The sequence below is a fragment of the Acanthaster planci genome, linkage group LG13 (genome assembly GCF_054643075.1).
Source record: "Acanthaster planci isolate LZ-2023a linkage group LG13, COTS_SCS, whole genome shotgun sequence".
NCBI lineage: Eukaryota > Metazoa > Echinodermata > Asteroidea > Valvatida > Acanthasteridae > Acanthaster > Acanthaster planci.
Genome location: NC_141789.1, coordinates 6830393 through 6846338, shown reverse-complemented (window position 1 = coordinate 6846338; position 15946 = coordinate 6830393). Strand labels below are relative to the sequence as shown.

The 15946-nt window shown below is 40.2% G+C and overlaps 3 protein-coding genes across 14 annotated transcripts in view; 2 read left to right on the top strand and 1 right to left on the bottom strand.

The window, feature by feature from the left end:
* Positions 1-15946, top strand: part of kctd9 (potassium channel tetramerization domain containing 9) — a 189986-nt gene that overhangs the window by 2155 nt on the left and 171885 nt on the right. The gene's annotated exons all lie outside the window — the stretch shown is intronic.
* On the top strand, positions 4193-6694 carry LOC147796948 (P2X purinoceptor 7-like). The gene is made up of 3 exons (XM_087144862.1): positions 4193-4487; positions 4927-5154; positions 5519-6694. The coding sequence occupies exons 1-3, from the start codon at positions 4258-4260 to the stop codon at positions 5673-5675; spliced, it is 615 nt and encodes a 204-aa protein (XP_087000988.1). The 5' UTR covers positions 4193-4257; the 3' UTR covers positions 5676-6694.
* LOC147796947 (uncharacterized) lies at positions 6654-11852 on the bottom strand. Of its 2 annotated transcripts, XM_087144837.1 has the most exons (10): positions 11068-11852; positions 10119-10262; positions 9931-9985; positions 9566-9791; positions 8806-9373; positions 8374-8560; positions 7816-8067; positions 7532-7703; positions 7189-7337; positions 6654-6814 (listed from the first exon to the last, which is right to left on the bottom strand). In XM_087144837.1, the coding sequence occupies exons 1-10, from the start codon at positions 11413-11415 to the stop codon at positions 6654-6656; spliced, it is 2262 nt and encodes a 753-aa protein (XP_087000963.1). In that variant the 5' UTR covers positions 11416-11852. The 2 variants fall into 2 exon arrangements, with proteins under 2 accessions (XP_087000963.1, XP_087000964.1); XM_087144838.1 differs by lacking the exon at positions 7189-7337 and having other exon boundaries at positions 6732-6814.

Sequence of the window (15946 nt, the reverse complement as noted above, 5' to 3'; positions counted from 1 at the left end):
GATTTTTTAGCTGCAGTCTTACTGAATAATTTTCGCGATCCGGAACTAGGAAAATGACTGTACCAAACCTATATGAACAAGAGATCGAAGGAGTTTAGTCTTATGAGGGGGAAGCGCTGCTGATGTACACTTGCATGACTGTATTTGTAACTATCAAACCCTGTCGGCCTAAATGACTTTTGTGCGGAATAAGTAGTGCTTACTGTTTGAATTAAGAGTATTTTTGTCAAATAAAACAATATGAATGAAAATTACTTGTAATATTCCTGCGGTACTGGGACTCCACGCGGCGAGCGGTAAGTAGTGATCACGCACAAATTGTGCGGTTGATCGGTCTCTTTTTATAATCAAAGCACTAAGTGTGCGCTACAAACCCAAAGAGTCAGAGAACTAGTTTAGTTAAGTTTTATACCAGGAAATATTCCGTTTCAAAAGTATTTTTATATTAAAGCAACTTGAATTTCCTCAGTGATTCAGCGGAACTGTGGATGAGGAATTGACCAAAAAAGCAGGAATGGTTTTTTCTGTATGTACTAAAGCATTTCAAATCCAAGTACTTTTTCATTCGAAAAAAAGGGAAATGTTGACAGATGCAAGTCATAATACAGTCGGCCAATCAAATATCACTTGTCGAAGTACTTATGCATTAAAATCTCGACAATTTGAACCTCAGGGGAATGGAGTTATCCTGAAAAAGTATTTATAAAACTAAACCACTTCATCGTGGTACGTACCTTCGTGTGGCAAAACTTTCGTATCGCTTAGTCATTTAACAACGTTAAGCGTTGCTATTTTTTTCACTTGGGCTTCCTTATGTGTGGTCACATGACCTTTCTTTTTACGGTCACATGGCTGCTGCAGTGCCAGCGATTGGCCAATGACTGCCTAAAGGGGGCCCGCGTTGCAATCAGGTTAGTTTCAGCGTCTTGAAAGCCAGGATTACACAGTTGCAGCTACGTTGATTTATGCAACGTGCTGGTCCTCGTCAGAAAAGAAATGAACTTGCGATGACTCCTGACCCTATATAGACTTCCGATTCTTTCAACGCCGTTTGAAGCATTTTGGTGGCGGTTTTTTGAATCAGAAACTTCAAAATAAGTGGATGTAATGGTGTTGGCATTGTTCGAGTTACGGTGGTATTTTTGTACATAAAACTTTAAGCCTTTTAACCCGTGACGTACATAGCACTGATCTGCTCCGCACGTGACACGACCAGCGCTAGCCATTTGTGCACGCCACATGCGTTCCGCGTGTCCGGGGTCATGCAGCATCCGGGACATTTCCTTTGAGCGTTTGCAGGTGCGTATATCATGTAGGTGGTTTGCAGCTCAGTTCTTTTTTCTGACATTTCCCGTGAAGATTTGTTTTTCTGTTTCATACACCCACAAAAAATTTGCAAACTGAAGGTAACAATTTCGTTTGATAAAAAGGTAGGAGAGATTAACTCCGACGTTTAGAACAATGTTCTGCTTGCTTCGTATGTACCAAAAAGAACCGTGTTTCGGGCACATGATCCACCGGGTTGCGCGCAATGCCATTTGTTATTAGGCGATCTCTTTTCCGGGTACCCGGGTACCCGATGTTAACAAAAAACGGGTACCCGGTTCTAAAAATACACGCAAATGCACACCCCTACAAGGCACTTGTGAAAGAAAGAGCTGTCTGGTAAAAATGTGAGAGAAAAACCGTTGAAAAAATTTTGCTTTGTAGGAGGACTTTCATACCCTGGATGTAAATTTCAAAGATGGATTTGCGCCGGGGAGATGTAAATTAATTTTGGATTTGTTGCCCTGCCCGACATGTATTTTAACACTGTATATGCTCGGTGTATGCCCCCAAAGGCTTTTGAAAAAACCACAAGTGTACTCGGGTGGGACCCTAAACCTCCTGCTTACTAGTGCTGGACGTCAGTAGTAGTGTAAATGAAGACAGCGTCCAACCTGGGCTAGGGCGTAACAGGAATACTTAAATGCGGCTAGGTCTACTGCGATAATATAAGAACTGATTATACCAGGCCTATAACTAGAGAAATGTCTGTTCAAACTTAAAAGTTGGGGGACCGTGTATTTGGGAACCCCATTCCTGTAATAGAGCTTAGGGAGCTGGCAGCTTGTACAATCGTGTCAAAGCAACTTTTTGAAATATTGTCCAATCGCATGGCATAAGAACTAACACAGCATGCACAAAATTACACGCAACAATACAAGCAAATAAATGAACCGGTTTTATTTAGTTTTTAAAGCTGCCATATGGAGGCTCTGCATGCCCATGGCGGCAGCATGCAAAGAGTGAATAGTTCCAATTAAGCTGCCTGAACAGTAGGTGATTTGGACTATCAAGTTGACCATTTAGGGATCAGGCCCAGGGCACAGTTACGGTACGGGTTATCAATAACCGATTTCACTGATCATTGCAGAAGGAACAATGATTCACATGAAAATAATTGTATGAGATGTCAATGACCATGTACGTTGCAAGCTTCGCAGCCATGGGTGAAATATGAGTAACGATGAAATTTTAAAAGTAGGCTGACTACTCGTTCGAATGTAACTGAATGAGCGAGTTTGGAAAGTATTGGTGGCACTCTTGGTCAAAGATCAATCGGGATTAAAACCTGTGCATTCTATGCACACCGTATACATCATGTCCTCATGTTGTGTGTTTTCCGAGCAATCATGAGCAACGAAACTGCAGGTAGCGATATTTCTATTGACGAAATTAAGCCATGGAATGTACAGACACTGAAGTCTCTTCTACGAGCAAGAGGAATTAAAATCTCCGTTAGGAAGGAGGAGCTTGTGGCTTTGGTTTTTGCATTTCTTGCCCCATCGCCGAAGGCAGTGAGGTGTAATGGCGATTTTGTACAGTTAGTATTAAGCTTACCTAATGGAGATCATCTACCAAACCCAAAGCAGCTCGATAATTGGGAAAGTGAGGAAGAATCTACCAGAAAGTGGCCTCCAAGAATGGCTATGGAAATTGGTAATTAGTTGGGGAGAAACACAAATGACGAATTCACAAACCGACTTATGAAAGACTTCAAAGACCAAAAGGCATACAGTTGTTATTCATCGGGGGGGGGTGAGTCCGTTGGAGGTGAGGGCGGGACATTTACACAAAAAAGTACATTTACAGATTTTTCCAAACATTTAAATGGAACTGCCCCTGTTACAGGTTTGATATTTTGTTGATGAATCTGGCATTCATTTTTATTGTCAACAATGCCCATTACTGTTTTTTTTTCCTTTCCGGCATCCATGTACTTTTAAGAAAACAACTGCATTCTAGAACAATAAACATTGCTTGTTTTAAATGCCCCAACATCAATCTGCATTTTACACACATGTAGGTTGGACCGTGTGCATTGTTGAACTATATAATTATGCATACATGAAAACACCGAGGTAGGTGGCGGCGTCTGTAAAGTAAACGGTATGGAAAGTTTTTTGTAAACATTTTTCAAATTAAACATAAATGCCCACCCTTAGTTGGAGTATCATCCTATCAGCTAGGCAATCAAACACTGTTTCATCAGGGCACAATACATGTCATCGCAACGAGTGAATGATATCCCATGGCATACCTAGGTGGCTATTGAGAAGGAGAGTGGACGAGTGTTCACTGCTTATTGCACTTGTTTTGCTGGGTAAGTATTCCAAGCTATGATAAACTTCGGGAAACTGGGAATTTTGTGTGTGTGTGTAAGAATTCTGTCTCTATTAGTTTTGCAGGCATTTTCTTGTCCATGTTGATTAATCCAAGTGTTAAATATTGCCGAGGCTGCACCATTAGAAATTCCAAACACACCAGTGAGAAAAGACATTGTTGGATCTTACCTAAGTTTCAACAGCACTAAAACAAATTCATGCCTTGAGCTTAAAGGGTCTATGCCGGAATTAAATTTTACAATCTCTTAAATGATTTTTTTTGGCTTCTTTAAACCTTCTTTGTACAAATAAACTGTTTTTATTTAGTTGTGAGTGGTCTACAGTATGTAAAATTAGAATTTAAAAAAGCTGGAATTAAAATTGCTTATTTAATAGAGCGCGCGGTGGCGCTGTTCGTGACGTTGACTCCGGAGATCAAGAGTTCAGTAAGATGGTCTGGTACCCAGAGTGCGTCGTGGGTACCAGGCTAATAAGGCAGCTGGACACCGCGTACGTGTACTTTCCGTGCGTGCGCGCGTGTGACATGCACATGTAGCTACAGTACAGTACAGGGCGTACCGTGCATTATTGTGCTCGTCATAAAGTGGACATGGCGAATTTCTCGTTGTCATATTCAACCGCCGGAGACGGAGAACTTTCCGCGACAGATTCTTCAGATGAAAGTGGTGAGATTTCTGGTGAAAGTGACTATGAAAGACAGGAGTTAGGGGTTCGGCCGTACATGTATGAGCCTGAGAGAGGCGACGACGGCGGCGGTTCTGTATCCGATTCGGATACGGATGACGAGGAGCATGTTGCCAGACTTGGTAACAACAATTGGTGGGTCTATTGCGATACAAACATGACAAATACATGTAAATCACACCGATAGTTTTCTTGTCGTTTTAAATTGGATAATGTTATGGCTTGATTTTAATAATGTAAACTTTATTAGAGGTGACTCTTGTAAGTATATTTACGACCATGACGAACATGTTATCCTCCCTTGCATTATGTGCATGGACAATATTGACCTTAGGAAATCTGTGCATTTGCTTCGAGGTGGGAAAAACTCAACCATGCTAACAATAGTAGCATGGCTGAACACAACAGTACAGGGTGATTTATAGATTTATTTATCAGGGCCTACACTGGAGACCAGTTTCGTTGCTTGCAGACTTCAGTTCTTCTACAGAGTCCTTGGCATAAGATGACAAGGTAAAACAAGGTTTGTCTTTATTCAGCTAAATTTAATGACCAAAATGCTCCTTATTTACAGGTGCGAATGTGAGCAGTGTACTCCGATGCCCAGCGTGCGAGAGAGCAAATGCTGTAAAGAGATCGATGCTGTTTTGAGGATGACAGAGTCTTTTGTTCTAGACCTTGACTGTATTACGGAGCATCCGGGATTTAGGACTGTTTGTTTAGATCGATGGGTATTGGATACAGCCTATTATCAATACAGGCAACAGTATGGTGGACAGGCTCACCAAGGATCAGAAAACCAGTAAGTTACACCATAAACACATTTGCGATCTTTTGAGGTCAATTAATTTATCATCGTCATTGATACAGGCAGGCACTCATTCATGAATATTTAGCAAGTGCCTGTGCAAAGAGGAGAGAAATAAAAACACCATAAATTATAACATATGAAAAATCTCAGAAAGCCAACCACTGTACATGTACATGTGTCATCCCAATTTGGATTTTGTTAGGGTTACAAAGTTACGTCACAATATTTCAACTACATGTACATGCAGTTACGCCATCACAAGTGCAATGTTTTTGCAAGTATTAAATGTGCTGCTGTGGAACCTATCGTTTTTTGCTCAAAATCCTTTCAATATAATGTTGTCACTTTTTTTCAGAAAATATAGGCATACTGCATACAGACAACTTGCTAGATGGTGCTGGGGCTATCTTGGGAGGGAAGTACGAGTTGTTCTTCCTGCATGTGCTGTCAACAAGATAAGATCTATGTTCCCCACAAATGATGAAGAGTACACAGGATTTGTTGATGCATAAATGGGCAAAGCATTACAGCTGTTCCTGTTTTTGGTAATTCCTAATTTGAGAAAAGATATTTTAATAGCATAGGTACGAGTGGAATGCTCACTCCCCACAGCAAAGCTATGCAACTTTTTTTAAAATCTCTTCTTGATAGTAGACTTATTTCTGTGTATTTATTAAAACCACGGTAAACTAGAAATACATGTCATTTCATTTTAATATTAGGCTTAATAATAGGCTTACTAAATCTGAAAACCAGTCATGTTGTCTACCATACTAGAATTGTATTGCAAGATTTGTTAATTAAATCAATACCCTTTGCCACATTCCTGACAGTAAGGGTTGTGACTAATGAAAGTCAGTCATTTATCTGGCCTGGCTATGAATGCCTTAGTCACAGTCAATATATTTTGGGGGTCATGGATCTTTAACATTTGTGACGGAGGACATTTTAAAAAGGGTGAGGGTAAGGATTTGGTATCTATTCACCTTGCTTATACATGTACTTCGTGTACTGAGGGCTTGAAATGCATTTCTTGCTACTTGTTAAAAGAAGTCAGTCTTCTTTTTCTGTAAAATTGCAACTAAATAAATAGCAATCGAAAGAAAGAACTGATCAGCTCAAGCATCGAGTTACCTGTGAAACATGTCCACTCTAGTTCACTTTGAAGCACACACAGATAAGATCTTGTGTGGGTTTTCATATTATACATCAATTAGTTCATAAATCAAGAAGTCCTAAATCTAAATCAGTGAGATCGATGCCAAAAACATAATCAATAAGAAAAAACTCTTCCTTTGAAAATTTCTTCTGAGCCAGAAGACCAATTGGTCTCTAATTTGCAAGTATTTCTTATTTGAGGACTGAAATTATGAACACTTGTTTTCGGCAAATACATGTATCATTCATGAGCTGAGGCTTTAAATGAATCAACATTTAAGATCCTATCTCTGATCATTCCTTGTAGTTCTACACCAAGCAGGGATTTACTCTCAAGGTTTATTAAATCTGCTCCTGTGCCTTGCAATCAGAACATCTTTCTCTGGAAACGTGTATTTCTCTGCCATAGTCGGGGGTTTAGACTGAGCAGCAGTGTTGGGCACAACAAAACAGCATCGCCGGATCGCCTCTATAAACAGAGTCCTGACATACCCTGAGGAGAACAAACAATACAGTGATTTTGAATATACATGTACATGTAGAAAATTGTTTATTACAACAGCTCTTCCGAATTTTCAATGTAATTTCATGGGCTTTTTATGCCCTTACTAAGGCATACTTTACGGGGGGAAAAATAAAAAGCTGTATTTCCTGAAAAATGTAAAACAGTCGTGAGCACAAACTGTTGAAAGATAAGTTTTTAAATCTACAGTCTAACTCATCTGAATTCTTTTTCGAAAGCAAGGAACATGTTGTCGAAAGCATACATGCACTTCTGTAAAAAAGTAGATTTTAGGTGAAAATTTACAATCTACAAAGCATGGGTTTTGTGAAAAACTTGACAAATTAAAATATCAAGACCCCTACCAAAAGAAGCTGCTTCTTTGATTGGTTTCACTGTAGCTTCCCCCGGCTTAAACTTTGGCTTGCTGAGGTGAAACATCTGAGTGCCCTTGGATGTGACAGCCTGGTTTCTGTCGCTATTCTCATTGTAATGAAGGCCAGCAATGTGAAGCCTAACAAATACAACAATTGTAGGATTTTCAACAAAAGTAAAAATTTATACAAGTAAATATGGACTGGCAGTATTAATGGTAATTAAAGGGGTGGCAAAAGATTTGTTAAGTTGGATAAAGTTCCATGAGAAGCAGAATGCACAAAAACATTTGCACTAAGTAAATAATTGAAGTAACACCTTAATTCTACTGACCTGCAAGTCATACCATCATACGAGTAGGCCTTCATCTTGGGAGCAAATTGGTTTATCAGGCTGTGGAAGCTCTCCAGGGAGGACGTCTGCGCTGTGGAAGACATTTTCCGAATGTCTTTCAGCAATGAGGTACTCTCCAGAATTTGGTACAGCTGGGTAGTTTCCTCGGTCCCTACAAAGCCATAAACCTGATTTGTTAAGATCATTTTGTTTCAATTAGTCTTCATGACTCCTACATTAAAGAACCATAAGGGAAAGCCTGAAAGTAAATTCTTTTTTAATACCTGGCTTCAACCATTTCTTCTTTCGCCTCCCAAGTCGGCCGTGGTCACACTTAGGATATAGAGCAGAGTGCCCTCGGTGTACTCCAACGATGTGGTTACATAAAGAGGCCCACTTGGCCTCCCGGAGATCCTCCTCTGCATCAGTGGTGGAAGAGGCACACCAATAAACATGATTGTTTATGGACCTCTTCCATTCGGCCACACCCTCAAACCCTTTCTTCTTGGCTAATTTATCGACCTTCTTCTTGATCCCTGAATTAAAATAAAGAAATAAATGATACAAAATAAGATTAAACATGTCAGGGCCCACGCTTGTTGGCCAAGTGACAGACATCACTTTTTTTGCAAAAAGGAAAATTGTTGTAACAGAAAATTGTATCTGAAACTATGCAAAGATACTTTGGGCCTTTCAAACAATTTCTTGCCATAATTATTTTGTATGTATTTCTCAGGAAATCAGTTGAAATCCTGTAGTCTCGACAAATGGTTTCGAAGGTCATAAAAACGAATATTGATGGTGGGATATAACTTTAAATCTATAGCTGCAACTACCGGTACCTTTTGCTATATGCCAGACGTCATACATGTGCAGAATTGTTGGCTCATGTTCCCGCACATATTTGGCCAAAGAGCGATGACGGTCAGTGATGAGCTTGGTGACAGTGAGGTCAGCTTCACGTATGGTTGCCATTGTCCTTTTGAAGCCCTCAAGCTCCATGTGGTAGCTACTCTTGACTTCATTGCACTAATAAATGAATACGTAACAAATACATGTACCGAATATTAGTAACAAACATTCAATCTGAGGCAATCAATCAAGGCGCAGCCACAGCAGCAAATTGAAATAAGCAACTATTAAATTGACTATTTATACAGAATAAAGTTAATGAAATGACTGCATCCTTTTGCTTGTACAAATTGTCAAGAACCATTTGCTGAAAACCACCGTATGTACATAAAGTCTAAATGTCTTTAGGAACAAAGACTCACCTGTACAAGCTGTATATCAACAATCTTGTTGGCGTTGAGTTCTATGGCAGTGTAGCTCCCATATTTTGCGGAGTGGCCCGGACTATCTGCTCGTCCATCCCCGCCGATGACAAGTTCTTGATTATCCGCTTTCAAACGAAGCTTTACTTCAGTGATGTGTTGCGCCCACACCGCTTCAACTGATGGCAAGAGGTGTATCTTCTGGTGGGAAAAAAAAGTGCGCAGCGAAATACAAGCTACCCCCATACTGGTTAGCATGCGGAGAGCCTGTGATGGGCTGGCACCAGCAAACAGGACAGCTGCAGATAGAAGAAGATTTCCTGCAGGTGTTGCACCTAGCCAAGGCTGGGAACTCCATGTTGTCTCCTTGGATTTGCAGGCCCCACATCGCTGAAACACTGAAAGGAAAGTCCCCACAGTTCGTTTGGTCAGACTGACCTTCCTCGAGCCGCACTTAAAACACTTCTTAAAAAGTTTCAAGAGCTCCCCCTCAAACACGATGTATTTTGGATGATCTTGAGGAGGAACATCTGATGACGTTGGAACTGTCCGTGGACTTCTCCCCCTTCTGTTTACAAAAAAAATCAATGGCATTTGGGTCAACCATAGTGATACTAAAGTGAGTGTGGGGATGAAAAGTACTTTCTACTCTGCGGTGAGAGAAGGTTAATTTTAAATTTAAAAAACATTTCATTTTGTTTCTGTTGTAACCTTATAAATTAAATTCTCATTTCATATACTGCACCTATCATGTACTTACTTTTTGAATGACCGGGTGCGACAAGGTTCTGAAGATGATGATGAAGATGATGATGAGGATGGTTCATAGTCGGAATCATCATGCTGTTGTTCCTCTTCTAAATCTTCATCTTCTAATTCTTCAACTTCATTGTCTTGTGCCTCCTCGACCTCTGCATCATCAAGCAGCTTGCAGAGTATCCCAGCTTCATCGACTTCGGGAACAGCTTGTATTCCGGCATCAGTATCTGTCAGAAAAAATGAATAAATTCGTTGTTTATCATGAACTATGACTAGAACAAGAACACAGAATAACAAGAAAAAAATGCCCTTTGTAAATTAAGATGACAACAAAAATATACATTTCCAATGCAGTTTGATACTTACGCATATCACAACCAAGAATTTTCACTGGATCAGTCTGACAAGCAGCATCCACCGTCTGCACATGTAAAAAAAAATTGAAACTTATTAAAAAAACATTTCCAAAGAAAATACTGAAAGAACAATACCCATTTGTTCCTCTTGAATGTTCAACAATAGTTGAAAGGAGCACATGATTGTGATGGACTTACCGACACAACTGGAATCATGCTACTAGAACTGGCAAAAGACTCTGGGTCTGGCACACTCTCTCTGCACAAGGTTCTATCTTCAACCTGTCCAACTTGGTCACTCTCTGTTCTGGCTTGCTTCCGTGGAAGCACATCCTCCATAACCTGATAGCAGTTTCCAGTGAAGAACAAATTAAATAAAATCCTTTTTATAGCTCCATGCTAAAATTAGTCCTTGTTAAAATGAATAGGACTTAGGAGGAATAGTTCAGTAAAACGAGTGTCATTTTCAAACTATTACAGTTGTGCTTATAACAGTGAAAAATTTTTTGAAAAGCAAAAGAAACAAAAAGGGACAGAAACCGTATAGTTAATGATATTGTTGCTTCTCAGCTTCACGGCACGATCAGCAAGGTTTACGCTGATTGAAAAAGAACTGCACTTTGTATATCAGTGAGTGACCAGATTTGTGTCAACAGAAAGTGTTGAGTGTCGACCGATTTCAACCCTGCCCCATCATTAGCCTATCAAAATGTACAAATATTGAAGTGGGTTTCTATTTCTGCACAGTATTTCTAGCTTTAAGATCAACAGAATAAACAACCAAAATCGAATTCTGGGCAGTCGCCAGCATGGACAGTGCGTGGAGTGTGCAGTGCGAATAGTTGTCATTTGTGAAGTACGTGTTTTCATGGCGATCTGTGCATGTACATGTACAAGTATCCGTGTACACGCATGTGCGTGTAAGCCCACGACGTGGTGGGATATGTACCATACATGTACATGTACACTTACGCACCCACCCGGTAGCAACGTGACCGGTACACACGTACACGCGCGCACACTGTACATGAAGTGTACCCTGCCTAACGAAACGTGTGCAAAACGATCACCTGCAAAACGCATGTACCATGCGATGATGAAACTAACGTACGTGCATGCATGACAAGTGAGAAACGATAAAACTTACTCGGAGTCGCTCGCGTTTTGCAAAAGCACCCTTCCTCTTCTCTTCCAGTACCGGCTCGCTTTTCTTGCTTGTTAGAAATATTGTGGGCACAGCATCGGGACGAAGCATTGCCTTGAACTTAATCCCAAACTGATGTTGTTGATCGTTGGGGTTTCGATCAAAGCAAGAAGGCTCGAAGTGCGCGGAGCAGATCACCGAGTGCTCGGTTGGTCCTGACCACTTGGCTCGGGTCAGCTTCACTTTGGCCGTCCAAATTCGTCGAAATTTCGGGTCAGATGGAAACCGATGCAGACTAAAACCATCTTTGGTAGTGTTGCTGCAGCCAGCAACAATACAGGTCGGTGGCATTCCGAAAAACTACGTTATTTTCGTGAAGGAGTGCGGCGAAAATCTCAAGAAACTTTACAAGAAGTGCGTGTGACGCTGCCGATCAAGCTGCCACGTATAACCGGGAAAGTATGCCGATCTCCGGAGTTTACGTCACACATTCTTATGTTAATGAGGAGATAGGCGGGGCGTGTTGGTCACCCCTCAAACATGTTTTTATTTTTTTATTGATACCAAGGCAGTGCAGGCAAAGGTAAAATGGGCAAAAATTAGTTCAGGTAGAAACACTTTATCAATTACAATAATAAAAAACACATTATCATAGACCCTTTAATTGTCTAGGCCATCCTGGTGCCTTTGTCTGCTATGTCAAATTGTAAACAGGTACAAGGCTAGCTCGCCTGGCAGTGGCAAGGGTAACGAAGCTGATTGCAACCCTTGTATATTGTGGACAAGGACAAACTCATGTCAGCTTTGTTCGTATGGGGCATTTCCTTGAAATCCTTCCCTAAAAACTTGACTTACCAAAATGATAAAATGATCCTACGACGGACCACGATGAGCGTCCGGTCCTTACCGTGCATACACTAATGAATGACGCTTGCAGACTTTAATCCCGATTGACCCTTGACTGAAGGGGGCCACCAATACTTTCTGAACTTGCTTATTGCGCATGCACATTGTTAAAAAGCATCGAACTGTAGTTTATGCCCAATCTTGCCCTACATTTCAACATTTGGATTCACCTTGGTTATGTTGGAAGATGACTACGACTTCATGCTCAATAACTTTAGGGATGATGTCGTGAAAAGAGGGCAGTGTTTTGAGGGAAATTATGAGGGGGGGAGAAAGTGAGTGTTTTAACACATGACACACGGTGGAGTCAAATTTGCATGGCTGGTTTATCAGTGAAGAAGTCACATTTTCTCACAATTTACAATTCAAGATTTTCAAAATATAGGGTCAGTGCAATAAAGAGAGCAGAAAGAGTTTTATATACGCACAACACTGTTTTTCCTTTGAAACGTTATAAAAGCCATCTGAAAGTGGTGACATGTCCTAAAAGTTTAAATTTAGCAATGAAAATTCTGAAGCATGTACAAAAAAACACAGTTTTTTCAGACAAGTACTGTGGGTTTGTGGACAGGGCCTCAAGTGTTCGTATATGGAACTCTCTCCCCCACCCCAAATATATAATTCCTAAAAGTTAAGGCACAATTCTGTGCAACAGCACACATTTTTATCCCTATGAATGTTGACTGTACTATCTGCCCTTTGCTGCATTTTTAGTGATCTTACCTCGACTGTGTTGATCCACTTCCACCACTTGCTATTTTCAAAAAGGGTATTTTGTGACATAAGCGCATGGCCCTTGCTGGCGGTAAAACCAAACATTACTTCTCCATATTACTCCCAAAATGCATGACGGCTGTTTCATGTCAGAAAAGATTAAAAGATTAGAAATAACTTGTAATCTCAAAGCAATTTGCATACCAAAACATCAAATAAAAAGATCGTAATAGGCTACTTGTCCTTGCTGATCGCGCCGTTACTCACGACCGCCCGTGCTCCCTATCACCCTCGAAATGCGTATTCCTCACATGAAACAGCACATGTTGTCTATGGCTTAAAAATTGTGAATCTTGCTGTGTTGTCAACGGTCGAGGTAATATCACAAAAAATGCAGCAAATGAAAGCACAGATAGTTGAGTCAACTGTCAGGGTTAAAATGTGTGCTGTTGCATAAAATTGTGCGGCAACTTTTGCCATGTTTGCACAGACATTTCTTATAGATGAAAATGTGGCCAAGGATATAGCAAGGTGAGATCCAGGCCACACTCGTGGGGCTAGGACACCTCGACCTTTTCTTCAAACCTTTTCAACATGCTCATTGCATGCATCCTGGCCGAGACCCACAAATTGCGCCCTTTGTGTACTGCTACTGTACTCTGTATGTCGATGGAGGACTATACAAAGGGCCCCTGTTTACTTGGGGCCTGTTTGTTTCACTTGGATCTAGATCGCGATATTGGACGTTATTTCATTGACAACAAAGCCCGCCTAATTATTTAATGGATAGAGCTAACCAGTATTTGGATCAAAGCCCAACTCTTAAGTCACAACTCCTTGTGACTCCTGGATGGTTGTTTTAATACATACAGTGCAACAGTGTGAAAAGAAATTCCTTGATTAGGAACGTTAGATAAAGTGGAAGTATTAACACTAAGCAGGTATACATGTATTTCTTCCAAGTTAGTATATAAAATGCAGTGTTTGATATTGTCATCCAATCCCTTGACGCATTGAAAAAGGTTAATTATTAACAAAGCTTAAGTTACGACACAAGAATACCTCAGTAGGTGGGAGCCGGGTGAAAGGTTAATCCCACCATGCCCAGCGTACCCCAAGTTAGGGGTGGTCCTGACACTTTACTCATTTTTTTTATACTTTTGGAGTAGCAGTCATCGAGCATTCTCGAGTTTACAGAAAAAAGTTATCGGGAACTACTCATACTTGCTGAAAACAACAATGTTCATGTCTTGCCTGTCTCACCCATGGGAACATGCAATCGTAACGATTACATCACAGCAATGCACTTGCATCAGTGTCAATTTAGGGTTTTACGGGAAAAGAGTTTTCACTACTTGAACTGCTCGAACGCGCTGAAAACAAAGTCAAAATTGAACCCTCTGGTAAAAATGGCTTGGTCCTCAAAACTTATATCCGCAATGAGAGCTCACGTTTTATAATCTTTTGAAGTGGCGGAATTTATGAAGATTAGAAGGTTTAGAAACAACTATTGTACCAAAACTGTTTAACACAGATGTGAGGCAATTTTTTGGAAATTACAAACAAAAAAATAAAGAACAAAGTAATTTCTGTGAGTAGAGACCTCGGAAGTTTTAAACAAAACAGCAAACTGCAATTGAAGTCAAATTTTTGAAAGAGAGCAACAATGTAGTTACATCAATCTACATTACATTTAATACCAAACAAACGGTCTCTTTGAATGAAATACAAATTATGTCTACCCTAAAGGACCAAAGAGAAGATCTGCTTTCTAAAATTGAAGAGTATGCAGGAATGGGCTTGAAGTTAATTTTTGTTTCAATTTCTGGAATTTATATTAACATTATGCATTATCGACCATTTAGAGCAAATACTCACATTGATTTACCAAGGTACTTGGGAAAAAAAGGGCAATTGTCTACGTGAAAAAGATGACAATGAATGCATCAGGTGGTTTTTGAGAGCTGCCTTAAAATTTACACCCACAAGATTGAACGCAGAATTGAAGCCAACCCTAATTACAAATTTCATGTAGAAAGGACGACAAATACAACACAGATGATAATTTAAATTTTAAAGACAATGACTTTCCTACTCGTGTACAAGCAGATCACATTACGAAAAATAGAAAAGCAAAATGAGCTGAGCAAAGTGTTGGGATATATAGCCAATACTATTGGATCAGAAGTTTCTCAAGATTGAGGATTGACATAAAACCTACAAAAAAAAAATTGTTGTTATCGTTGCCTCTCGCATTTTTATGGCTAAGATAACCTTAACCTTCGTGAACAAGATGGCCAAAGTGGAGATTCTCCACTGTCAAAAGTTGTATTAACGAAGGGAGAGGAAGGAAAATATATTATGAAGGTTAAAATCTTTAAACAACAACATACACAACATAAACAACAAGCACCATTTGTGATTTATGCCGATTTTTAATCTGTATTGTAACAAAATTACAAGTTCAAGTACTGCGGTTATTATTATTTAGTTGTTATATGTAAGAGCATCATGTAAGACAGACATGTTTGTGACAAGCTCCCGGGAATCGTCTCAAAATTATCTCCAATGTAGCCAGCCAGTATGACAAATGTGAAATAATTAGAAAGAAATAACATCAACATGCTAAAACGAGTAGAGAAAGAAACTTTACCATCTTCAACTGGGCCTGGTGACTCGATCAGTCCACCTTCTGATAACCCTACAACCAATTCCTCAACTACCTACGATGGTGACGCCATTGATGGCCTGAGACACAAAATCTGCAACCTGGCTGCTGCCCTATTCAACCAGGAATCGCTACTTGGCAGAGTGACAGAGAGCAAAAAAATGTAAGCGGACAAGGCTGAGCCACTCAATTTCTCGGCATCTACAATCAAAGATCTAGAATCCAAAACCAAGATGCTACTCATGAAAATGGCAAGTACAACAAGCCAGCTGGAGGCCACCCAAAAAAGAATAGCTCACCTTGGGGAGCTGTTCTTCAACAAGAGAGGTATTCATGTAACTTCATTCTGTGGTTCAAGGGCGTACCAGAGACACAATCAAAAGATTCGATTGTCCCATTCAACTAGTTAAAAAAATTCCTTCAACTGAGATTCGGAATGGCAGATATGGAGATCGAGAATGCCCACAGAACTGGTAAACCACATAAATCTGAATCAGATAAACCATGGCACATCTTGGTGAAATTCTTGAAGGCCATGAAGGTATCCCTGGCAGTCTGGAATCTTCGTGTTCAGGGATATGCCCGCTGCTGATG

Coding starts and splice junctions, on each gene's coding strand:
- LOC147796948 (XM_087144862.1), top strand. CDS start 4,258: ATGGCGAATTTCTCGTTGTCATATTCAACCGCCGGAGACGGAGAACTT. Junction 4,488..4,926: donor AGACTTGGTAACAACAATTG/GTGGGTCTATTG, acceptor CCTTATTTACAG/GTGCGAATGTGAGCAGTGTA. Junction 5,155..5,518: donor CACCAAGGATCAGAAAACCA/GTAAGTTACACC, acceptor ACTTTTTTTCAG/AAAATATAGGCATACTGCAT.
- LOC147796947 (XM_087144837.1), bottom strand. CDS start 11,415: ATGCCACCGACCTGTATTGTTGCTGGCTGCAGCAACACTACCAAAGAT. Junction 10,263..11,067: donor CAAAACGCGAGCGACTCCGA/GTAAGTTTTATC, acceptor AACTGCTATCAG/GTTATGGAGGATGTGCTTCC. Junction 7,704..7,815: donor GAAGAAATGGTTGAAGCCAG/GTATTAAAAAAG, acceptor ATGGCTTTGTAG/GGACCGAGGAAACTACCCAG.